This window comes from Phoxinus phoxinus (genome assembly GCF_949152265.1).
Source record: "Phoxinus phoxinus genome assembly, chromosome: 21".
NCBI lineage: Eukaryota > Metazoa > Chordata > Actinopteri > Cypriniformes > Leuciscidae > Phoxinus > Phoxinus phoxinus.
Genome location: NC_136896.1, coordinates 7,427,126 through 7,453,377, shown reverse-complemented (window position 1 = coordinate 7,453,377; position 26,252 = coordinate 7,427,126). Strand labels below are relative to the sequence as shown.

The window sequence follows — 26,252 nt, the reverse complement described above, 5'->3', positions numbered from 1 at the left end:
AACACTCTATGAACCACACATAACACCCTAACAACCACCCAAAATACCTCAGAACTCCCTAGCAACACCATAGCAACCACCCAAAATACCTTAGAACTCCGTAGCAACACCATAGCAACCACCCAAAATACCTAAGAACTCCCTAGCAACACCATAGCAACCATCCATAACACCCTAGCAACCACCCAGTACACCATAGTAACCACCCAGAATACCCTAGCAACCACCTAGCAACGCCCTAGCAACCACCCAGAACACCCTAGCAACTGCCTAGCAACCACCCAGAACACCCTAGCAACCACCTAGCAACCACCCAGAACACCCTAGCAACCAACCGAACAACATGAATAAGCCATATCTCAGCAGCAGAACATCGTACAGACATGGTTGTTGGCTCGTATGCAATCATGTACCACACTCTAGCAACCGAGTGTCGAGTTTTGCCACTGCAAGCACCATTCACATTTTCTTCTGGAAATGTACGTTCTAGTTGCTCATACTTATTATTCTTCTTCTTCTTTTTATTCTGGACAAAGTTTGGCGCGAAACTCGCCCCGCACCGTTTGTCACAGACCCCTGAGTGAGGTGTCAAATCGACCGGCCCATTGAGGAGAGGTGTGCTATATCTTTTCTAAGCGATCGGGTGTACGATGTTCGCACAGCGGACGAAAAAGCGGCCCAAAAAGTCCCATTGACTTAACATTGCGGAATTTTCAGAAATTCAAATCCCAACTGTCATTTTTCACACACACAGACACAAAGGGCCTGACACCCCTGCATGTCTCCCCCTCTCTCTCCCTCAGAGGATTTATATTATCAAGCAGCCAATAAGTAATGGCCTAAAATCTTCATAGCCACACCATAGCAACCAGTTACAGCACCCTAGCAACCATAGGCTATAGGCACGAGGCCGCAGGCCTCGTGCACTCATTATAATGCACTCGTTTAATATAGATTTTAAATACTCTATAAAAACTCACTCGTAGGCACGAGGCCTGCGGCCTCGTGCCTAACCTTAGCCCTAACCCCATAGTAACCATCTTTGAAAACTACCAACCACCTAGTAACTCCATAGCAACCAGTTACAGCACCCTAGCAACCATAGGCTATAGGCACGAGGCCGCAGGCCTCGTGCACTCATTATAATGCACTCGTTTAATAACACAACCACTCAAAATACCTTAGAACTCCCTAGCAACACCCTAGCAACCACCCAAAATACCTTAGAACTCCCTAGCAACACCATAGCAACCACCCAAAACACCTTAAAACACCCTAGGAACCACCCATAACACCCTAGCAACCACCCAAAATACCTTAGAACTCCCTAGCAACACCATAGCAACCACCCAAAATATCTCATAACTCCCTAGCAACCACCCAAAATACCTCAGAACTCCCTAGTAACACCATAGCAACCACCCAAAATACCTTAGAACTCCCTAGCAACACCCTAGCAACCACCAAAAATACCTCAGAACTCCCTAGCAACCACCCAGAACACCCTAGCAACTGCCTAGCAACCACCCAGAACACCCTAGCAACCGCCTAGCAACCACCCAGAACACCTTAGCAACTGCCTAGTAACCACCTAGAACACCCTAGCAACTGCCTAGCAACCACCCAAAACACCCTAGTAACCACCCAGAACACCCTAGCAACCAACCCAAAACATGAATAAGCCATATCTCAGCAGCAGAACATCGTACAGACATGGTTGTTGGCTCGTATGCAATCATGTACCACACTCTAGCAACCGAGTGTCGAGTTTTGCCACTGCAAGCACCATTCACATTTTCTTCTGGAAATGTACGTTCTAGTTATTACTGGTGCTTGCTTTAGCAAGGCAACAGTATTGTTATTGCTCATACTTATTAATGGTGCTTGCCTATAGGCAAAGCAACATTAGTGTTATTGCTCATACTTATTATATTTATTATTATTCTTCCACACAAAAGTTCGGCGCGTAACTCGCCCCGCACGGTTTGTCACAGACCCCTGAGTGAGGCGTCAAATCGACTGGCTCATTGAGGAGAGGTGTGCTATATCTTTTCTAAGCGATCGGGGGTGCGGTGTTTGCCCCAGGGGCAAAAAAGTCGACGAAAAATCCCATAGACTTAACATTGCGTCAAACTTTGACGAGTCATAGCTCAGAGCGAGGATTTCGTAGAAATGTAAAATTTACCACATTTGAAGAGGCTGGCAGGCTCTGTAAGAACATACCTCACAATGGGGTAAAAGTTGCACCCCTGGGGGGCAGGAGTGGCCCAAAGTTTCCCATTGACTTACTATGGTGAAGGACGGCCCATGTAATGCATGCGTTTTGTAATGCATGCGTTTATCCTACTATGGTAAATTGCATAGGGATTTTGTATTGAACATAGCTCTGGATCACAGTGTCATAGAGACAAGGGGGCGGGCTCATTTTACTCAGAAGACCAATCAGCATCTCAGGATCATTGTGAAGCTATCAAGCCACGCCCTAGCAACCATTGTCGAGCAGCTTAGCAACCAAAATTCACAGACTCATAGCTCAGAGCAAGGATGTCGCAGAAACGTGTAATTTGGCACATTTAAAGAGACTGGCAGGCTCTGTAAGAACATACCACACATTGGGGTAAAAGTTGCACTCCTGGGGGGCAGGAGGGGCCCAAAGTTGCCCCAATGAAGTACTATGGTGTAGGACAGCCCATGAAATGGGCTGTCCTACACCATAGTAAGCGATATTCTATTGAACATAACTCTGGATCACATTTGAAGAGACTGGTAGGCTCTGTAACAACATACCACACAATGGGGTAAAAGTTGCACCCCTGGGGGGCAGGAGGGGCCCAAAGTTGCCCCAATGAAGTACTATGGTGTAGGACAGCCCATGAAATGGGCTGTCCTACACCATAGTAAGCGATATTCTATTGAACATAACTCTGGATCACATTTGAAGAGGCTGGTAGGCTCTGTAACAACATACCACACAATGGGGTAAAAGTTGCACCCCTGGGGGGCAAGACCGGCCCAAAGTTGCCCCATTCACGTACTATGGTGTAGGACGGCCCATGAAATGGGCCGTCCTACACCATAGTAAGCGATTTTGTATTGAACATAACTCTGGATCACAGTGTCATAGAGACAAGGGGGCGGGCTCATTTTACTCAGACGACCAACCAGTCTCTCAGGATCACTGTGAAGCTATCAAGCCACGCCCTAGCAACCATTTAGAGCACCTTAGCAACAAAATCCATAGACTTCCATTGAAAGACATTAAATGGATATCTCTGGATAGAAGTGTCATAGAAACACGAGGGTGGGCTCGTTTGACTCGGGGAAGCAAACAGCCAATCCCGAATCACCTCAACACTTCCTAGCCCCTCCCTAGCAACCATTGTCGAGTACCTTAGCAACCAAAACCCAGACAGGGATATCTTGCATTCTGAATGTCACAGAGGCATGGGAGTTGGTTTATATCATACATACTGACAAGTAGCCTTTGGAGTTTCATGATTGGCAGCTGCCGAGCCACTCCCTAGCAACAAAACAGAGTACCCTAGCAACCATTTTGCAAGACCTATATCTCTGCATCAAAACATCGTATAGAGATGGGGGTTGGTTTATACATTCACACTGACTTTGGAGCTTCATGATTGGCAGCTGCCAAGCCACTCCCTAGCAACCAAACAGATTACCCTAGCAACCGTTTTGCAAGACGTATATCTCTGCATCAGAACATCGTATAGAGATGGGGGTTGGCTCTTTTGACTCATGCTAGCAAACAGGACTTGCTACATGCTACACATGCTAGCAGTGAATAGCTACATGCTAATTTTGATTAGCTAAGTGCTAAATCATGCCAAGAAAATGCTACAAACACCATAGTAACCATCTGTGACAACTACCAACCACCTAGTAACACCATAGCAACTACCCAGAACACCCTAGCAACTGCCTAGCAACCACCCAGAACACCCTAGCAACCGACTAGCAACCGCCTAGCAACCACCCAGAACACCCTAGCAACCGCCTAGCAACCACCCAGAACACCCTAGCAACCACCTAGCAACCACCCAGAACACCCTAGCAACCGCCTAGCAACCACCCAATACACCCAAGCAACCGCCTAGCAACCACCCATAACACCCTAGCAACCGCCTAGCAACCACCCAATACACCCTAGCAACCACTCAGAACACCCTAGCAACGACCCGAACAACATGAATAAGCCATATCTCAGCAGCAGAACATCGTACAGACATGGTTGTTGGCTCGTATGCAATCATGTACCACACTCTAGCAACCGGGTGTAGAGTTTTGCCACTGCAAGCACCATTCACATTTTCTTCTGGAAATGTACGTTCTAGTTATTATTATTCTTCCACACAAAAGTTTGGCGCGTAACTTGCCCCGCACCGTTTGTCACAGACCCCTGAGTGAGGTGTCAAATCGACCGGCCCATTGAGGAGAGGTGTGCTATATCTTTTCTAAGCGATCGGGTGTACGGTGTTCGCACAGCGGACGAAAAAGCGGCCAAAAAAGTCCCATTGACTTAACATTGCGGAATTTTCAGAAATTCAAATCCCAACTGTCATTTTTCACACACACAGACACAAAGGGCCTGACACCCCTGCATGTCTCCCCCTCTCTCTCCCTCAGAGGATTTATATTATCCAGCAGCCAATAAGTAATGGCCTAAAATCTTCATAGCCACACCATAGCAACCAGTTACAGCACCCTAGCAACCATAGGCTATAGGCACGAGGCCGCAGGCCTCGTGCACTCATTATAATGCACTCGTTTAATAGAGATTTTAAATACTCTATAAAAACTCACTCATAGGCACGAGGCCGCAGGCCTCGTGCACTCATTATAATGCACTCGTTTAATAGAGATTTTAAATACTCTGCGGCCGAGTGCCTAACCTTAGCCCTAACCCAACAACCAGTTACAACCAGTTACAGCACCCTAGCAACCATAGACTATAGGCACGAGGCCGCAGGCCTCGTGCACTCATTATAATGCACTCTTTTAATAACACAACCACTCAAAATACCTTAGAACTCCCTAGCAACACCCTAGCAACCACCCAAAATACCTTAGAACTCCCTAGCAACACCATAGCAACCACCCAAAACACCTTAAAACACCCTAGGAACCACCCATAACACCCTAGCAACCACCCAAAATACCTTAGAACTCCCTAGCAACACCATAGCAACCACCCAAAATACCTCAGAACTCCCTAGCAACCACCCAAAATACCTCAGAACTCCCTAGTAACACCCTAGCAACCACCCAAAATACCTTAGAACTCCCTAGCAACACCCTAGCAACCACCCAAAATACCTCAGAACTCCCTAGCAACCACCCAGAACACCCTAGCAACTGCCTAGCAACCACCCAGAACACCCTAGCAACCGCCTAGCAACCACCCAGAACACCCTAGCAACTGCCTAGTAACCACCTAGAACACCCTAGCAACTGCCTAGCAACCACCCAAAACACCCTAGTAACCACCCAGAACACCCTAGCAACCAACCCAAAACATGAATAAGCCATATCTCAGCAGCAGAACATCGTACAGACATGGTTGTTGGCTCGTATGCAATCATGTACCACACTCTAGCAACTGAGTGGTGAGTTTTGCCACTGCAAGCACCATTCACATTTTCTTCTGGAAATGTACGTTCTAGTTATTATTTTTCTTTTTATTCTGGACAAAGTTTGGCGCGAAACTCGCCCCGCACCGTTTGTCACAGACCCCTGATTGAGGTGTCAAATCGACCGGCTCATTGAGGAGAGGTGTGCTATATCTTTTCTAAGCGATCGGGTGTACGATGTTCGCACAGCGGACGAAAAAGCGGCCAAAAAAGTCCCATTGACTTAACATTGCGGAATTTTCAGAAATTCAAATCCCAACTGTCATTTTTCACACACACAGACACAAAGGGCCTGACACCCCTGCATGTCTCCCCCTCTCTCTCCCTCAGAGGATTTATATTATCCAGCAGCCAATAAGTAATGGCCTAAAATCTTCATAGCCACACCATAGCAACCAGTTACAGCACCCTAGCAACCATAGGCTATAGGCACGAGGCCGCAGGCCTCGTGCACTCATTATAATGCACTCGTTTAATAGAGATTTTAAATACTCTATAAAAACTCACTCATAGGCACGAGGCCGCAGGCCTCGTGCACTCATTATAATGCACTCGTTTAATAGAGATTTTAAATACTCTGCGGCCGAGTGCCTAACCTTAGCCCTAACCCCATAGTAACCATCTGTGAAAACTACCAACCACCTAGTAACACCATAGCAACCACCAAAAATACCTTAGCAACCGCCCTGAACACCCTAGGAACCGCCTAGAAATACCCTAACAACCACCCAGAAAACCTTAGCAATTGCCTAGAAACCACCCGGCACACCCTAGCAACCACCCAAAATACCTTAGAACTCCCTAGCAACACCCTAGCAACCACCCAAAATACCTTAGAACTCCCTAGCAACACCATAGCAACCACCCAAAACACCTTAGAACACCCTAGCAACCACCCATAACACCCTAACAACCACCCAAAATACCTCAGAACTCCCTAGCAACACCATAGCAACCACTCAAAATACCTTAGAACTCCCTAGCAACACCCTAGCAACCACCCCAAATACCTTAGAACTCCCTAGCAACACATTGGCAACCACCCAAAACACCTTAGAACACCCTAGGAACCACACATAACACCCTAGCAACCACCCAAAATACCTTAGAACTCCCTAGCAACACCATAGCAACCACCCAAAATACCTAAGAACTCCCTAGCAACACCATAGCAACCATCCATAACACCCTAGCAACCACCCAGAACACCATAGTAACCACCCAGAACACCCTAGCAACCGCATAGCAACCACCCAGAATACCCTAGCAACGTCCTAGCAACCACCCAGAACACCCTAGCAACTGCCTAGCAACCACCCAGAACACCCTAGCAACCACCCAGAACACCCTAGCAACCAACCGAACAACATGAATAAGCCATATCTCAGCAGCAGAACATCGTACAGACATGGTTGTTGGCTCGTATGCAATCATGTACCACACTCTAGCAACCGGGTCGTGTTTTTTGCCACTGCAAGCACCATTCACATTTTCTTCTGGAAATGTACGTTCTAGTTATTATTATTCTTTTTATGAGACTAAAATTTCTATATCAAACTCCTCCTAGAGCTTTAACTCTACATACTCCAAACTCGGCTCAGACACTCAAACTGTTCTGACTCGCGTTGCTATATCTTTTTAGACTGATCGGAATTACGGTTTTCCTATAAATGACGATCAAACTCGGAAAAAATCCCATTGACTTAACATTGCGGAATGTTCAGATTTTCAAACTCCCCAACTGCCAAAAATTCAAATCAAAATCCCTTGAAAGCCTAGACTAAATCAAACTGCCATTCTATACACTATATGAGCCATTGAGACTCATTTAAACTCATTAAACTCATCTATCTATCCACCTCAAACTATTTTAAACTTCAAACTAATTTAAACTTTAAACTAATTTAAACTTTTTATGAATAAAAACTATAAAAACTGGCTCGTAGGCACAAGGCCGCAGGCCTTGTGCCTCACCTTAGCCCTAACTCCAGGATGCTAATATACACTAAACTCTGAACTCTTAGACTCATGTAAACTCATAAACTCATCTATCTATCCACTTCAAACTATTTTAAACTTTTAACTAATTTAAACTTCAAACTACAACTCACTCGTAGGCACGAGGCCGCAGGCCGAGTGCCTATCCTCAGCCCGAAGCGATGCTAATATACATTAAACTCTGAACTCTTAGACTCATGTAAACTTATAAACTACTTTAAACTCATGCATTCACTAAACTATAAACTCAAAAACTCTTGAGTGTGAGTGTGTGTGTTAGAACACCCTAGCAACACCATAGCAACCACCCATAACACCCTAGAAACTGCCTAAAATACCTTAGAACTCCCTAGCAACACTATAGTAACCACCCATAACACCCTAGCAACCACCCAAAACACCTTAGAACACCCTAGCAACACCATAGCAACCACCCATAACACCCTAGCAACCACCCAAAACACCTTAGAACTCCCTAGCAACACCCTAGCAACCACCCAAAATACCTCAGAACTCCCAAGCAACACCCTAGCAACCACCCAAAATACCTCAGAACTCCCTAGCAACACCCTAGCAACCACCCAAAATACCTTAGAACTCCCTAGCAACCACCCAAAACACCTTAGAACTCCCTAGCAACACCCTAGCAACCACCCAAAATACCTCAGAACTCCCTAGCAACACCCTAGCAACCACCCAAAATACCTTAGAACTCCCTAGCAACACCCTAGCAACCACCCAAAACACCTTAGAACTCCCTAGCAACCACCCAAAATACCGTAGAACTCCCTAGCAACACCCTAGCAACCACCCAAAATACCGTAGAACTCCCTAGCAACACCCTAGCAACCACCCAAAACACCTTAGAACTCCCTAGCAACCACCCAAAATACATCAGAATTCCCTAGCAACACCCTAGCAACCACCCAAAACACCTCAGAACTCCCTAGCAACACCCTAGCAACCACCCAAAACACCTTAGAACTCCCTAGCAACCACCCAAAATACATCAGAATTCCCTAGCAACACCCTAGCAACCACCCAAAACACCTCAGAACTCCCTAGCAACACCCTAGCAACCACCCAAAACACCTTAGAACTCCCTAGCAACCACCCAAAATACATCAGAACTCCCTAGCAACACCCTAGCAACCACCCAAAATACCTCAGAACTCCCTAGCAACACCCTAGCAACCACCCAAAATACCTTAGAACTCCCTAGCAACACCCTAGCAACCACCCAAAACACCTTAGAACTCCCTAGCAACACCCTAGCAACCACCCAAAATACCTCAGAACTCCCTAGCAACCACCCAAAATACCGTAGAACTCCCTAGCAACACCCTAGCAACCACCCAAAACACCTCAGAACTCCCTAGCAACACCCTAGCAACCACCCAAAACACCTTAGAACTCCCTAGCAACCACCCAAAATACATCAGAACTCCCTAGCAACACCATAGCAACCATCCATAACACCCTAGCAACCACCCAAAATACCATAGCAACCGCCTAGCAACCACGCAGAACACCTTAGCAACCCTCTAGAAACACCCTAGTAACTTTAAACTACTTCAAACTATACTTTCAACTATTTTAAACTTTAAACTACTTCAAACTTCAAATCACTTTAAACTAATTTAAACTTCAAACTAATTTAAACTTTAATCTACTTTAAACTTTTTTTAACTGTAAACTACTTTAAACTACTTTAAACTAATTTAAACTAATTTAAACTTCAAACTACTTTAAACTTCAAACTAATTTAAACTTCAAACTAATTTAAACTGCTTTAAACTTTAAACTAATTTAAACTTTAAACTACTTTAAACTTAAATCTACTTTAAACTTTAAACTATTTTAAACTTTACACTAATTTAAACTTCAAACTACTTTAAACTTCAAACTAATTTAAACTGTAAACTACTTTAAACTTAAATCTACTTTAAACTTTAAACTAATTTAAACTTCAAACTACTTTAAACTTTAAACTTTTTCAAACTATCTGGTCCAAACTTTCACAAGCCAACTTAAAGTTTGTTTCAACGAACTTTTTAATCTAGTTATTATTATTCTTCTTACCAAACTGTTGACTCTATCTCGTCCTAGAGCTTTAACTCTACATACTCCAAACTCGGCTCAGACACTCAAACTGTTCTGAAGTTAGTTGCTATATCTTTTCAGACTGATCGGACTTACGGTTTTCCTAAAAATGACGATCAAACTCGGAAAAAACTCCCATTGACTTAACATTGCGGAATGTTCAGATTTTCAAACTCCCCAACTGCCAAAAATTCAAATCAAAATCCCTTGAAAGCCTAGACTAAATCAAACTGCCATTCTATACACTATATGAGCCATTGAGACTCATTTAAACTCATTAAACTCATCTATCTATCCACCTCAAACTATTTTAAACTTCAAACTAATTTAAACTTTAAACTAATTTAAACTTTTTATGAATAAAAACTATAAAAACTGGCTCGTAGGCACAAGGCCGCAGGCCTTGTGCCTCACCTTAGCCCTAACTCCAGGATGCTAATATACACTAAACTCTGAACACTTAGACTCATGTAAACTCATCTATCTATCCACTTCAAACTAATTTAAACTTTTTATGAATAAAAACTATAAAAACTGGCTCGTAGGCACAAGGCCGCAGGCCTTGTGCCTCACCTTAGCCCTAACTCCAGGATGCTAATATACACTAAACTCTGAACACTTAGACTCATGTAAACTCATAAACTCATCTATCTATCCACTTCAAACTAATTTCAACTTTTAACTAATTTAAACTTTTTATGAATAAAAACTATAAAAACTGGCTCGTAGGCACAAGGCCGCAGGCCTTGTGCCTCACCTTAGCCCTAACTCCAGGATGCTAATATACACTAAACTCTGAACACTTAGACTCATGTAAACTCATAAACTCATCTATCTATCCACTTCAAACTAATTTCAACTTTTAACTAATTTAAACTTTTTATGAATAAAAACTATAAAAACTGGCTCGTAGGCACAAGGCCGCAGGCCTTGTGCCTCACCTTAGCCCTAACTCCAGGATGCTAATATACACTAAACTCTGAACACTTAGACTCATGTAAACTCATAAACTCATCTATCTATCCACTTCAAACTAATTTCAACTTTTAACTAATTTAAACTTTTTATGAATAAAAACTATAAAAACTGGCTCGTAGGCACAAGGCCGCAGGCCTTGTGCCTCACCTTAGCCCTAACTCCAGGATGCTAATATACACTAAACTCTGAACACTTAGACTCATGTAAACTCATAAACTCATCTATCTATCCACTTCAAACTAATTTCAACTTTTAACTAATTTAAACTTTTTATGAATAAAAACTATAAAAACTGGCTCGTAGGCACAAGGCCGCAGGCCTTGTGCCTCACCTTAGCCCTAACTCCAGGATGCTAATATACACTAAACTCTGAACACTTAGACTCATGTAAACTCATAAACTCATCTATCTATCCACTTCAAACTAATTTCAACTTTTAACTAATTTAAACTTTTTATGAATAAAAACTATAAAAACTGGCTCGTAGGCACAAGGCCGCAGGCCTTGTGCCTCACCTTAGCCCTAACTCCAGGATGCTAATATACACTAAACTCTGAACACTTAGACTCATGTAAACTCATAAACTCATCTATCTATCCACTTCAAACTAATTTCAACTTTTAACTAATTTAAACTTTTTATGAATAAAAACTATAAAAACTGGCTCGTAGGCACGAGGCCGCAGGCCTTGTGCCTCACCTTAGCCCTAACTCCAGGATGCTAATATACACTAAACTCTGAACACTTAGACTCATGTAAACTCATAAACTCATCTATCTATCCACTTCAAACTAATTTCAACTTTTAACTAATTTAAACTTTTTATGAATAAAAACTATAAAAACTGGCTCGTAGGCACAAGGCCGCAGGCCTTGTGCCTCACCTTAGCCCTAACTCCAGGATGCTAATATACACTAAACTCTGAACACTTAGACTCATGTAAACTCATAAACTCATCTATCTATCCACTTCAAACTAATTTCAACTTTTAACTAATTTAAACTTTTTATGAATAAAAACTATAAAAACTGGCTCGTAGGCACGAGGCCGCAGGCCTCGTGCCTTTCCTCAGCCCTAACCGATGCTAATATACATTAAACTCTGAACTCTTAGACTCATGTAAACTTATAAACTACTTTAAACTCATGCATTCACTAAACTCTAAACTCAAACTGTGTGTGTGTGTGTGTGTTAGAACACCCTAGCAACACCATAGCAACCACCCATAACACCCTAGAAACTGCCTAAAATACCTTAGAACTCCCTAGCAACACTATAGTAACCACCCATAACACCTTAGCAACCACCCAAAATACCTTAGAACACCCTAGCAACACCATAGCAACCACCCATAACACCCTAGCAACCACCCAAAATACCTTAGAACTCCCTAGCAACACCCTAGCAACCACCCAAAACACCTTAGAACACCCTAGCAACCACCCAAAATACCTCAGAACTCCCTAGCAACTCCCTAGCAACCACCCAAAATACCTCAGAACTCCCTAGCAACACCCTAGCAACCACCCAAAATACCCCAGAACTCCCTAGCAACACCCTAGCAACCACCCAAAATACCTTAGAACTCCCTAGCAACACCCTAGCAACCACCCAAAATACCTCAGAACTCCCTATTAACCACCCAAAATACCTCAGAACTCCCTAACAACACCCTAGCAACCACCCAAAATACCCCAGAACTCCCTAGCAACACCCTAGCAACCACCCAAAATACCTCAGAACTCCCTAGCAACACCCTAGCAACCACCCAAAACACCTTAGAACTCCCTAGCAACACCCTAGCAACCACCCAAAACACCTTAGAACACCCTAGCAACCACCCAAAATACCTCAGAACTCCCTAGCAACACCATAGCAACCATCCATAACACCCTAGCAACCACCCAAAATACCCTAGCAACCACTCAGAACACCTTAGCAACCACCCAAAATACCCTAGCAACCACTCAGAACACCTTAGCAACCCTCTAGAAACACCCTAGTAACTTTAAACCTCTTCAAACTTCAAATCACTTTAAACTAATTTAAACTTCAAACTAATTTAAACTTTAATCTACTTTAAACTATTTTTAACTGTAAACTACTTTAAACTTTAAACTACTTTAAACTAATTTAAACTTCAAACTACTTTAAAGTTTAAACTATTTTTAACTGTAAACTACTTTAAACTTTAAACTACTTTAAACTTCAAACTATTTTAAACTTCAAACTATTTTAAACTTCAAACTATTTTAAACTTTAAACTACTTTATACTTAAATCTACTTTAAACTACTTTAAACTTCAAACTAATTTAAACTTCAAACTAATTTAAACTTCAAACTACTTTAAACTTCAAACTAATTTAAACTTTAAACTTTTTCAAACTATCTGATCCAAACTTTCACAAGCCAACTTAAAGTTTGTTTCAACGAACTTTTTAATCTAGTTAATGGTGCTTGCCTATAGGCAAAGCAACATTAGTGTTCTCCTCCATACTTATAATAATTATTATTCTTCCACACAAAAGTTCGGCGCGAAACTCGCCCCGCACCGTTTGTCACAGACCCCTGAGTGAGGTGTCAAATCGACCGGCCCATTGAGGAGAGGTGTGCTATATCTTTTCTAAGCGATCAGGTGTACGATGTTCGCACAGCGGACGAAAAAGCGGCCAAAAAAGTCCCATTGACTTAACATTGCGGAATTTTCAGAAATTCAAATCCCAACTGTCATTTTTCACACACACAGACACAAAGGGCCTGACACCCCTGCATGTCTCCCCCTCTCTCTCCCTCAGAGGATTTATATTATCCAGCAGCCAATAAGTAATGGCCTAAAATCTTCATAGCCACACCATAGCAACCAGTTACAGCACCCTAGCAACCATAGGCTATAGGCACGAGGCCGCAGGCCTCGTGCACTCATTATAATGCACTCGTTTAATAGAGATTTTAAATACTCTATAAAAACTCACTCGTAGGCACGAGGCCGCAGGCCGAGTGCCTAACCTTAGCCCTAACCCCATAGTAACCATCTGTGAAAACTACCAACCACCTAGTAACACCATAGCAACCAGTTACAGCACCCTAGCAACCATAGGCTATAGGCACGAGGCCGCAGGCCTCGTGCACTCATTATAATGCACTCATTTAATAACACAACCACTCAAAACACCTTAGAACTCCCTAGCAACCAACCAAAATACCTTAGAACTCCCTAGCAACACCATAGCAACCACCCAAAACACCTTAAAACACCCTAGGAACCACCCATAACACCCTAGCAACCACCCAAAATACCTTAGAACTCCCTAGCAACACCATAGCAACCACCAAAAATACCTCATAACTCCCTAGCAACACCATAGCAACCACCCAAAACACCTTAGAACACCCTAGCAACCACCCATAACACCCTAGCAACCACCCAAAATACCTCAGAACTCCCTAGCAACACCATAGCAACCACTCAAAATACCTTAGAACTCCCTAGCAACCACCCAAAATACCTAACAACTCCCTAGCAACACCATAGCAACCACCCATAACACCCTAGCAACCACCCAAAATACCCTAGCAACCACACAGAACACCATAGCAACCACCCAGAACACCCTAGCAACCACCCAGAACACCCTAGCAACCGCCCAGCAACCACCCAGAACACCCTAGCAACCACTCAGAACACCCTAGCAACTGCCTAGCAACCACCCAGAACACCCTAGCAACTGCCTAGCAACCACCCAGAACACCCTAGCAACCGCCTAGCAACCACCCAGAACATCCTAGCAACCACTCAGAACACCCTAGCAACGACCCGAACAACTTGAATAAGCCATATCTCAGCAGCAGAACATCGTACAGACATGGTTGTTGGCTCGTATGCAATCATGTACCACACTCTAGCAACCGAGTGTCGAGTTTTGCCACTGCAAGCACCATTCACATTTTCTTCTGGAAATGTACGTTCTAGTTATTATTATTATTCTTCTTACCAAACTGTTGACTGCTACTCCTCCTAGAGCTTTAACTCTACATACTCCAAACTCGGCTCAGACACTCAAACTGTTCTGAAGTTAGTTGCTATATCTTTTCAGACTGATCGGACTTACGGTTTTCCTATAAATGACGATCAAACTCGGAAAAAACTCCCATTGACTTAACATTGCGGAATGTTCAGATTTTCAAACTCCCCAACTGAAACTACTTTCAACTTTAAACTACTTTAAACTTTAATCTACTTTAAACTTTAAACTACTTTAAACTTCAAACTAATTTAAACTTCAAACTATTTTAAACTTCAAACTATTTTAAACTTTAAACTACTTTAAACTACTTTAAACTTCAAACTAATTTAAACTTCAAACTACTTTAAACTTCAAACTACTTTAAACTTCAAACTACTTTAAACTTCAAACTAATTTAAACTTCAAACTATTAAACTGTAATCTACTTAAACTTTAAACTACGTTAAACTTAAATCTACTTTAAACTACTTTAAACTTCAAACTACTTCAAACTTTTTTAAACTATCTGGTCCAAACTTTCACAAGCCAACTTAAAGTTTGTTTCAACGAACTTTTTAATCTAGTTATATTTTAATGTTCTTAATATTTTCACTATGTAGCCTATAGTAACCATTGTATTTAAACAATAATGTGCTCAATTCTGCTGAATTGTGAATGGCAAAAAGGGTTGTAAAGATTCGACTTTATACTGATATTCACAATATAGCTCGGCCTTTAGATTCTTTTTTAAATCATAAACAATTGTTCTGGTTACTTGATTCTGGTTGGTCAGTGCTCCAAGTATGCTAAAAACACCCTTAACCAGAAAAGGTAAAGCCTCACTGCACGTGTTTGGTACACACAACATCACTATATCCTATAGTTTACATTAACTAGATATGAGCAGTATATTAAATGACATGTGATCTGTTGCAGGAACACGAGAGAGATAATGGGGATGAATTGAGGATTAGTAAAGCAGCAGGCACCACCATGATAACAAGTTTTCAGATGCACGTCTGGAATCCACAATAGATAAACGATGTCTGTGAGTGTGAACTCTCATTATAAAAACGATAGGAGACCAATCTTAAATCGCCATGATCAAGTCATTCCAGTCAGAAAGTTTCTAGTTTCTCTTATGGTTGCTGATTAAAGTAATCAGAAGCAGCATTTGATTTGCTAAGTCATTGAGTCATCCATCCTCCTTAAATGACTGTATTTAAGAGAAGAGCTGGGCTTGCACACCTTTTTACTCTGTTTAATATTTCTCAAGGTAGGCTTCTTCTTTTTTTAAAGTTTCAATGGTCAATACCATTGAACATTTCAACCTTTATTGCAAAAAAAAAAAAGAAAAGAAGAAGATGCATTTCATCTAAGACATGTTGACATTTTGTGACAACATGCTCCAGTTGTGGGGTAGCCTATATTGTTGTCAGTGGAGTCAGCCATTAAAGTTACATCGCTTTTTATTGCCAATGTGTGAACAGCTTGTAACGAAACTTAAAAAAACCACACCTTCATCCACCCCAACGTCCTAAGTTCCCTGTGAAAGCCTGCTGTTTTTATGTGAAGGACTTAGACATTTTCGTCTGGAAAACAAAAGGATGTGACATTTACGTGCGATCCCGAGCCTCTTCCGTTCAATGACACATAACATGAATGTGGGGCGGCAGTGGCTCAGTGGTTCATGTAGGTTGTCTACAAACTGAAAGGTTGGTGGTTCGATCCCCGGTTCCACTGGACCAAGTGTCGAGGTGTCCATGAGCAAGACACCTAACCCCAGCTGCTCCCGACGAGCTGAGTGGCGCCTTGCACGGCTGACACCGCCGTCGGTGTATGAATGTATGAGTGAATGGGTGAATGAGAGGCAAACTGTAAAGCGCTTTGGTGGCCATGGGTCTATGAAAGCGCTATATAAATGCAGTCCATTTACCATTTTACCATTTTACCATGCTTAAACTATTACAGTGTGGATAATCCCGAAAGAGCCTTTCTTTACTAAAATGTCAATGAGTCATGCAAAGAAAAGGGGTTAAAACGTGCCAACACTATTATTGTCTCAATATTATATACCTCACCTGTCGACATGATGCCGGTGATTTGCAGAACAGGTGCAAACATATTCACAAATCGCTAAGATCAGATGCTTTCTTAACTGCTGCGTTCTCATCGCTGTCACTTTTGTTGTGTGTTTCTTTTGTTATTGAGAGGAAGTGTGCAACACATTTACATATTCATCTAAAACTATGATTTGGGATAGTTCACACAAAAATGAAAAATCTGTCATCATTTACTCACCCTTAAGTTGTTCCAAACGTGTATGAATTTATTTCTTCTGCTGAACACAAGACGACATTCTGAAAAATATTGGTAACCAAACATGGCCCAATTGTCTTCCATAGCTATTTATTTCATACCATGGAAGTGAATCAGGTCCATCAACTGTTTGGTTACTCATTTTCTTCTAAATATCTTCTTTTGTGTTCAACAGAAGAAATAAATTCATACAGGGTTGGAACAACTTATGGGTGAGTAAATGATGACAGAATTTTCATTTTATTTTTGGGTGAACTATCCCTTTAACAGTACTATGTATTTCCAACTTCTTTAAGAGAAGAACTTCCCAGTAAATATACATTCAGTTTCTTGTACGTTACGTGTGCACAAGTGCGAGCACAAATAAATGAAGAATATATATGTTTATTCATATAATCATATATGTATCAAGTGTGGGACTTGATATATAGTTTTAAAATATGTATTATATTATTTTATTTTTCTTAATGTTTTGCAGTGTAGCCTATAAGAAACAAAAAAGTGATTGATAAATAGTTGGGTTTAAGGGGAGGAGGCTGGTGATGATCACACGTTCAATCACATCCACCTGTAAAAAGTCCACATCCGCGAGAAAACCATCCAGATGGAAGATGCTTTTCTTTTCTCGTTGTGTTGAATCTATTTTATAGGACTTACAGCGCTAAAATGTCAATGTAGATGTTCTTTATGCGTGCCCAAATGGTGCCTATGCAACGTAGAAGCTTTTTAGTACGTTTCACTGTATGAAAGATGAACGCATCTCAGCAGATTCACTTCTCCCCCAACTGGAAAGTTGAGTCGGTAATAATTTCTGTCATTTTCTCGATCATATTTTTGGTTGGTACCGTGGGGAACTGTCTTGTGCTCGCAGTTCTCATCCGCAACGGCCAGATGAACACAAAGAGCACCAACCTGTTCATCCTGAACCTCGGGCTGGCGGACCTCTGCTTCATCGTCTTCTGCGTGCCTTTCCAGGCTACCATCTACACCATGGACGAGTGGGTATTTGGACCCTTCGTGTGCAAAGCTGTGCACTTTATCATCTACCTGACCATGTACGCGAGCATCTTTACTCTGACAGCTGTGTCTCTGGACAGGTTCGTTCTTATCCCGTTGCGCACAAACAGCGCGCGCTTTTCTTTCCAGTTCAGCGAATCGTGAAACGCGTAATTGATGGAGATGTTATATAGCCAATAATAATATGCAATCAATAATTGTAATAGGACAGTGTTAGCATGCACGGCACTAATAGTGCAGAAAAAAATGTTAACTAGGCTACTATTTATTTGACGGTCTGTGTTAAATAATTTTTAATTCTCTTGTTTTGGTACTGTTTTGAAAACAATGTAATTCTTTAATAATGCATTTTAGGGATTAACATATGTTAAGCACTTTTAAAATAAAATGATTAATATAATCATAACATTCTACTGTGAAGGATAGCCTATTTGTACAAAATAATGGCTTTTTTTCTTTCTTTCTTCTTTCCTATTGTGACGTACATCCGAGTCAAACAGCTCAAATCAGAATAAAATGTGGTGTGGGACTTGATTTTGTCCACCAGGAATTGATTGGATCATTGTGTTTTGCTATTGCTGTGATCTCATGCGAGTGACAAGTTGTCCCGCCCTCGATCGTGCCAGTAAACACGTCATCATATATGACATTCTTCTTTCAGACGAATACAATCGGAGTAAAGGCCCTTTCACACCGGACGCGTACACGAAAAAGCGAAACGAAAAAGCGAATAGTTCGCGTGCGAAATAGGGACAATTTGAGGAGCTCGTTCAGACAGTGGCACCGCATCTGACGAGACAAACCACTAACTTCAGGGAACCAATCGGTCCGGAGCAGCGTCTGGCAGTCTGCTGAGGTGAGGGCTACGTTTACATGCAATCAAATAAACAATCCACTGTGTGTGATTGGCTGAAGCCTTTTCTGTCGCCGCAAAAGTAAAAAAAAAATCGACATCGAAGCGAAAAAAAAAAAATCGTTTTTTCGCCGCAGCACATTCGCGTTCGGTGTGCAAGCACTCATTACACAACAGCTGATAAAAAAATAAAACCATCGCGCGAATTATTCGTGCGTCAAAATCGCGTCCAGTGTGAAAGGGCCTTAAGCCTATATAAAAAAATGTCCTGGCTCTTCCCAGCTTTATAGTGGCACTTTGTAACGTGCTAAATATGAATATTTTTTCTTACACAAATGCATGGCTTCACTTCAGAAGGCCTTTGTTAACCCCCCGGAGCCGTGTGGAGCACTTTTATGATGGATAGATGGCCTTTTCTGGACTTCAAAACAGAAACAGCAATTCACTGCCATTATAAAGCTTGGAAGAGCCAGGACATTTTTTTATATAACTCCGATTGTAGGCTATTCGTCTGAAAGAAGAATGTCATATACACCTAGGATGACTTGAGGGTGAGTATTTCATGGGCTAATTTACATTTTTGAGTGTAAGAGGGAAGGGGAGTTATTTTGATTACGAGGAGGGAACATGAAAAAAAAATTAAAATGAAAAAAATGAACGCTGCAATATAAAAAAGATTTGTCCATTATGATTTCATGGTGACTTGCAATTTGGCAATAATTTAAAATTATTAATGATTGCATTTTCTCAACAGATATCTCGCCATTCGGTACCCCTTGCGCTCAAGAGAGACGAGAACACCCCGTAATGCTCTGACCTCCATTAGCCTGGTGTGGGCGCTATCGCTGTTCTGCTCCAGTCCTTATCTCAGCTACTACCAGCAGATGGATCTAGACGGGACCACCGTTTGCATCCCGGCGTGGAACATCCATCATCGTCGAGCCATGGACGTCTGCACCTTCATATTCGGCTACCTCATCCCAGTCCTCATTCTCGGCATCACGTACGCCCGCACCATTCGCTACCTGTGGACCTCCGTGGACCCCATGCAGGACATGTCGGAATCCCGCAAGGCCAAACGCAAGGTGACCAAGATGATAATCATTGTGGCTGTGCTCTTCTGTTTGTGTTGGTTGCCGCATCACCTGGTTATCTTGTGCATGTTGTTCGGCCACTTCCCGCTCAACCACACGACCTACGTCATCCGCATTCTCTCTCACCTGGTGGCGTACGCCAACTCCTGCCTGAACCCCATCGTGTACGCCCTGGTGTCTAAGCACTTCCGCAAGGGGTTCAAGAAGGTGTTTGGCTGTGCGTTCCCTAACCGGGTCGTAAACCGGATCCACAACGTGCAGCCGGCACAGGCGGTAAGCCTGATTGAAGCTGCCACGTGTGAAGGATCCAATCATAGTGACGGGTCAACCCCGGGTCGCCTCTGGAGCAAAAGTAGCAAGAAGATGATGACAAGTGCCTTCATGACATTTAATGTGACATAATCCACTTACACTCTCACCCGCTGTCAAATCAGTGCTCACCGAAGTATAAAACTCTTCTTTTCCGGTGGCTTTTAACAGCATTTGCGCTGTGCTTACATAACAAAAGTTGTCATATAGGCACAGGTTGTCAGGTAGAGAGGAAGCAGTGCTTTTTGTGTTCTCGATGAGGACAGTGACTGATGTGTAAAATGTAAAATCTCTCGTGTCTGTGTTTTGTCAATGTTGGCAGCTTTCGTCACTGTGCTATGTGTTTTGTGACTGTGACTCATAGTAAGGTTTTCCAGAGGTACGACTAGATTCAATTATCAGAAAAAAGTGCCGGCATCAATTTGTTTGGTTCAAACGTTCACATGGCGAACTTTCATAACAATTTGATCATATTGGAACATATTTTTTTGAATTTATGTCACCTTAATACAGTACTCCTCTGCCATTCTCATCTCCTTTTGGGTTATTGCTACACAGGATCTGTTGTATGGGTCAATTATATAATGTCTATGTCTTTGAAAACCTAGTTTAAAGCACATGTGGTCATATGGCTTTGTAAAATATGTGTATTGTTTATATATATATATGGTTGCACCACATGGTTTTGTTGGTATTTAAAATATTTGAATATTAAATATTTCCAAATAAGCAGTTTTGTTCATTTTTAGAACAGAAATAAAATATTATGCCAAACTGATAAGATTTTTTTTTAAATGCACCCTTTTATTCTTGAAGATATTATTTGTCTTATATCATCCCAATATGATATCTCATCTATCTCAAAAAAATATATATAAAAAAATAATTCATAAATTATAAATATTCTCTTTATTGGAAAGGTACACTACAAATCAAAAGTTTGGGGGTCAGTAAGATTTTGTAATTTTGAAAGAAGTCTCTTATTCTCATCAGTTTCTTTTACAAAAAAATCTTGCTGACCCCAAACATTTGAACGGTGGTGTTCAAGTAATTCTATGAATGAATTGCATTTTTTGTGTATATTAAATAAATTAATATATGGTTAAAAACATGCGTCATTGACCCCTATAGCAAATGTCCTGAAACTGTTTACATTTAGTCTTTAATGGACAACAGCTGAAAGAAAAAAGGTTGACTTTTTTTTGTGCAATATTATATGAAATGTCTCACATACGTATCTGTACACTACCTCTTTTGTGTCTCATGGGTCATTTGGTACATCAAGCATGTTATGAATTTTAAAGATAATGCTTTTAATGTGTATTCTATAGGTTTACTGCAGACTCAGAATTAACAAGCCGATTAATGAATAAATAAAGGATTCGTAACTGAAAACAAGTCTTGGTCTTTGTGATGATTTCTAAGCAACAGTGTATAGAATCATCATTCAAGCTGTTATGAAACAGATCTGCACTAGAATATCCACTAATCTTGGTTCTCCCTGGATCTGGCTTTACTGGGAATGTGCCAGTTGGCTGGTTCTAGTGTGTATCTGCTCCAGGCTCAGCTGTTGCTTAGTGAGTTTGTGGGCAATATGTGCTCTTTGATTTGCTCCGTTCAGTGGAAAAAGCCCAGCGTTGCAGCTTCATTTAACGACTTTATTTAACCAGATTTGTGGTTATTTTATACTTCCCATGACGCTGCTTATATGCTAAAAAAGGAACGAGGGCAAATCTTTCTAAGGACCTCTTCTCTGTAAAGTAGCAGCTGCTTCCATTCTGGCAAGTGGTTTGTTTTTTTAGTAATACTACAAGAAACATGTCACTGGGTGTGAATATGTTTAGTGACCTCTGTGTGTATTACAAATCTCTTAATGCACTACGTAATTTTGCAGGAGACTTTGGTGCCAGTGTCTCCTTCTTGAAGAGGCTCTCTGCAGTCAAACAGATTGGCATGTGCAGAGGACAGCTGTGAAGTGGCAAAAACAATTCTGGCTCTCTACTGATGATGATGATGATGATGCTCCTCTGCTCTCCATGAGTCCTATTGCAGCCAGTCACCAATTTAGCTCGTTAACATGATAGTCATGGAAAATGAAGGTAGTCAGTAAAGAAATCTCGTCCGTTAGATTTAGTTAGACCATGAATATTTTGTTCCTATTTACTCAACTTCAAGCTTCTGTTAGCAAAATAATGCAGTGGGTGGTGATTTATAGAGCCAAGCAAGAAAAGCACAATAAATCTGTATGATCCATCCATGATACAGTAGCTTTCAGACCAGGAACAGACCAAACTCTTCCCATCCAGAGCTCTTAGATCTCATTTGCATCGTTTCAATTAAAAAGGACATATTAGTGCACCAGGTTTGTCGATAAAAAAGCGAAACACTCAGTATTAATATATATATTTTTAGTAATTTAATTGTAATTATTACTCATTTCAATTTTTTCATAAAATTTGTGTACGTTTTTCATCTAATATTTTTATTTTATTGATTTATTTCAGATAATAAAAAACATTTTAGTAGTTTCAGTTAAAAATAACAACACTGCATCACTGGACATACAATGATTTAAAGGTGCAATAGGTGATTCTCTACATAATAATAATTATTTTGTTATGCTGGTCTCGTAAAATAAAAATACAATCTGTGGAAGGTGTAGGACCATAACATTTTCGTTCAATCATTGCATTCGGTCCTAATGAAATGATAGCATGTGTTCCCTATCAGTCAACATGTGTTTGCTTAGTACCACTGCGCAGCCTGTTCACGCAAACATCATCATAGCGTACAGACAGAGCGAGAATGGCAGGCAAACAGTTATTTTCGTTAGATATTGTAGTAGTGTTACTCACTGTACTGTAAAGTGTTCTCACCGATGAATGACACATGATGTAATCCAACAAAGTTGTCTCTGGTCACCTTGCTTCTGGTCTGTGTGCGTTCATGTGTTTTGGAGGAAGCTTGGCTTTGGACGGCGATTTGCAGGGGTTCGTATGCTTTCAATGCTAGCAGGCTAAATATAGCATTTCCCAGATCACCTATTGCACCCTTAAAGGGGTGGTAAAATGCCATTTTCACAAGATGTAAAATAAATATCTGAAGTCCCCAGAGTGTGTGTGTGAAGTTTTAGCACAAAATACCCCACAGATATTTTTATATTGCATTTTAAAGTTATCACTTTCGGGTTTGCAAAAACACACCGTTTTGTGTCTGTTCCTTTAAATGCAAATGAACTGCTGCAGAGGGCGGGGTTTCAAGAGCATGTGTGTGTGTGTGTGTGTGTGTGTGTGTGTGTGTGTGTGTGTGTGTGTGTGTGTGTGTGTGTGTGTGTTGTGTGTGTGTTGTGTGTGTGTGTGTGTTAGCAGCTGCGATTACCTCACGCAGACACACTAAAATGACAGAAACTGTTCTTGCCTTTAATGTTAAAATGGAGTCAGACAAAGATGGAGAGACTCAAGAAGAAGTGACAACATGTAGAATGCAACTGGACGTCTCTGAATGGTTAGTTGATGAATTTATGTTGCTAATGTGGAGTTAACTATCTTCAATTAGGATATTCTGTCATGATAATCTATAAATCGCTCGTATAGGAACTGTTGTGAGATGCACACAGAGTGACTTTCTATTGCAGGGTTTATGTACATTTTAGGGTTGCTGATGTCACTAAACCGGAGGAATGTCGTGTAGTCCCTACCAGCCGTTTGTTGTAGTCCTTTTCTTTAAAAGCAAATATCTTCCTTTGCTTTGAACTTTGAGCGTTGTAACTTTGCAGATGTTGTTTATGCTCAAACAGCAACATTACACACTAACTAAAGTTAGAAAAGTGAAATCATACTTTACCACCCGTTTAAGTCATACACTGAAAAAATTGGTGTATAAACAATTTTCACTTAAACAAAATCCTGGATTGAACAAATAATTACAAAGAGATGGCAAGTAACACATTGAATTTAATTTAAAAAAAAAATGACTGAAATAGTATATTTTCTTAACATACTCCAATAATCTTTCTTTTATTTATTAATTCAGCTTTTGCTGAACAGAATTATGCATTAAAAAACATTCCTAAAATAACACCAGCATGCGAAGTATTCAGGTTGAATCTCTTGACTAGTTCTTTTGCTCAATGGTACTTTCTGACAGTTAGTTGGCTTTGTTCTTGTGTGTCTTTTCCACAGTACCAACCCCAACACATTTTAATGGCTTTTTTCCTGAAAATACAATGTAGTCAAGTCAAAGTTCACCAATTAAGCGGCACTCTTCTGCCTCGCCTCTCAGGGGCATGAGATAACTTAACTGATGTTGATATATAGGAGGTACGGGGTGTCTCTCTAACGATGACACATCTCAGTGTGTACAGATTCTCGTGTTCAGTCTGAGGCTGTGTCCGAAATCGCATACTCTCTTGAGAAGGTACTTATTTTGAACAATTGATTACATCACGACCGCTAAAAAAATACGTTCTGTTTGTGTTGTATAAACGTAATCTGGACGTACTACATTCGCCATGTGAACTTGCAGCATAAGTTGCGTATCTTCACTGCCATTCACAAATCCCCTCTGTGGCCTCATGGGATAGTGTGAATGCACACTTCAGAATCTTGCTGGAAGTAGTAGGTACTTTTTGTCTACTCTTTTATGAGTAGCCTATTGTGAATTCGGACTGTTTACACGACACTGTTTTCAACTAAAAATTTTCAACTTTTTATGCATTTTGGCCGTTCATTTACACAACAACAGCGTTTTGGGTGCCCGAAAATGCAAACTTTTGAAAACGGGTTTCAAAGTGCAAGTTTTTGAAAACGGTCTGTTTGTAAGCAACAAAAAACGTGAATCTCTGAAGACAATAACGTCATGCACATTCGTATTACGCGCTCAGTCCACTGTTTTAGCGCTAATGGCCAATGGTGTCGCCTGTACGCGGAAAACATCTCAGTTTTAAGCATATTGTTGTCGTGTAAACATACCCTAAGTAGGCTACCAGTATGTGATTTCGGTGACTATTCATTAAATGACTAATTAAATCCCACCTGTTTGCATTTGAGTTTATTATCTTGTGTTTATAAGGCCTTCAGTTCATTTAGTTCTTTGTCTGGTGTTAGTTGTGTTTTAGTACACACTGTTGCATTGAATACTCTCATTGAAATTCTGCTTTTGTTTTATTAAAGAAAATAAAACAAGCTGTAGCTGTATATTTGCCTCCTTCATCTTGTTGTCTCTCTGGGGGCAAAGGGGGAAAGAGAAGAAGATCCAGCTTAAATGAAAGATGTTGTCTCAATGGAAGTTGTCAGCAGTAAACCGTGTTCACATTAGCTATGTTTCCATCTAAAGTTAGTTCCATTCATGAACAAAGCACTGTTTGCATCTCATGTGTTCGAGAACAAAATCGTCACTTTCTGGGAAATTGGCGTAAACTATCTGTAATAAAATGGAAGCCACTGTGGTTCTTTTATCCTGTATCATAAAAGACTTGAACGCGCAGATGAAACGCAATAGACGCTGTCATGCTACATTGTGTCTGGATGCTGGTGTTGTGTTGAGACAGTTCTTCTGGAGGTCATCAAAACCATTCTAATTTTCAGAATGATCAAACAAACAAACAAACATTTGAGATGCCGTGCAATGAAATTGGTCTAATGGTTAGTCCAGTTATCCAATCAAATCCACTATAGAGGCAATGTGTTTCCATAGTTTATACTATAGCTTGTGCATTTTTTATTGCAAGGTTTAATGCAGTGCTTTATTGATCTAGATTCTGAGTTTGTTTTTAAACCTCTAACCTAATTAAAGTTGGCATGAAACAGAAGTTGCAGATTTTTCAGTTTTGGTGAACTATCTCTTTAAGCACTGCTTAAAGCTCCTGCAACAGCCTTCATAAACTCATTTCAGTCACCACACTGGGACGTAACAGGTAGTTGTCGTCCT

At 41.0% G+C, this 26,252-nt stretch overlaps 1 protein-coding gene and 1 long non-coding RNA gene across 11 annotated transcripts in view; one reads left to right on the top strand and one right to left on the bottom strand.

Moving 5' to 3' along the window:
- Positions 1–20,254, bottom strand: part of LOC306989480 — a 33,927-nt gene extending 13,673 nt beyond the window's left edge. The window contains exon 1 of the long non-coding RNA XR_013795649.1: positions 19,739–20,254. This is a non-coding gene — a long non-coding RNA (uncharacterized lncRNA). The remainder of the gene's footprint in view (positions 1–19,738) is intronic.
- The window catches only part of LOC306989475 (galanin receptor 2a), a 97,417-nt gene extending 75,742 nt beyond the window's left edge, over positions 1–21,675 (top strand). For 9 of the 10 annotated variants that reach the window (XM_079595245.1, XM_079595241.1, XM_079595239.1 and 6 more), the window contains one exon: positions 19,676–21,675. In XM_079595245.1, coding sequence (XP_079451371.1) covers positions 19,676–20,417 — 742 coding nt within the window. In that variant the 3' untranslated portion in view covers positions 20,418–21,675. Of the gene's footprint in view, positions 1–17,652; positions 18,149–19,675 lie in introns of those variants that run through there. The other variant, XM_079595236.1, reaches the window with a different exon arrangement.
- The last annotated feature ends 4,577 nt before the right edge of the window (positions 21,676–26,252 follow it).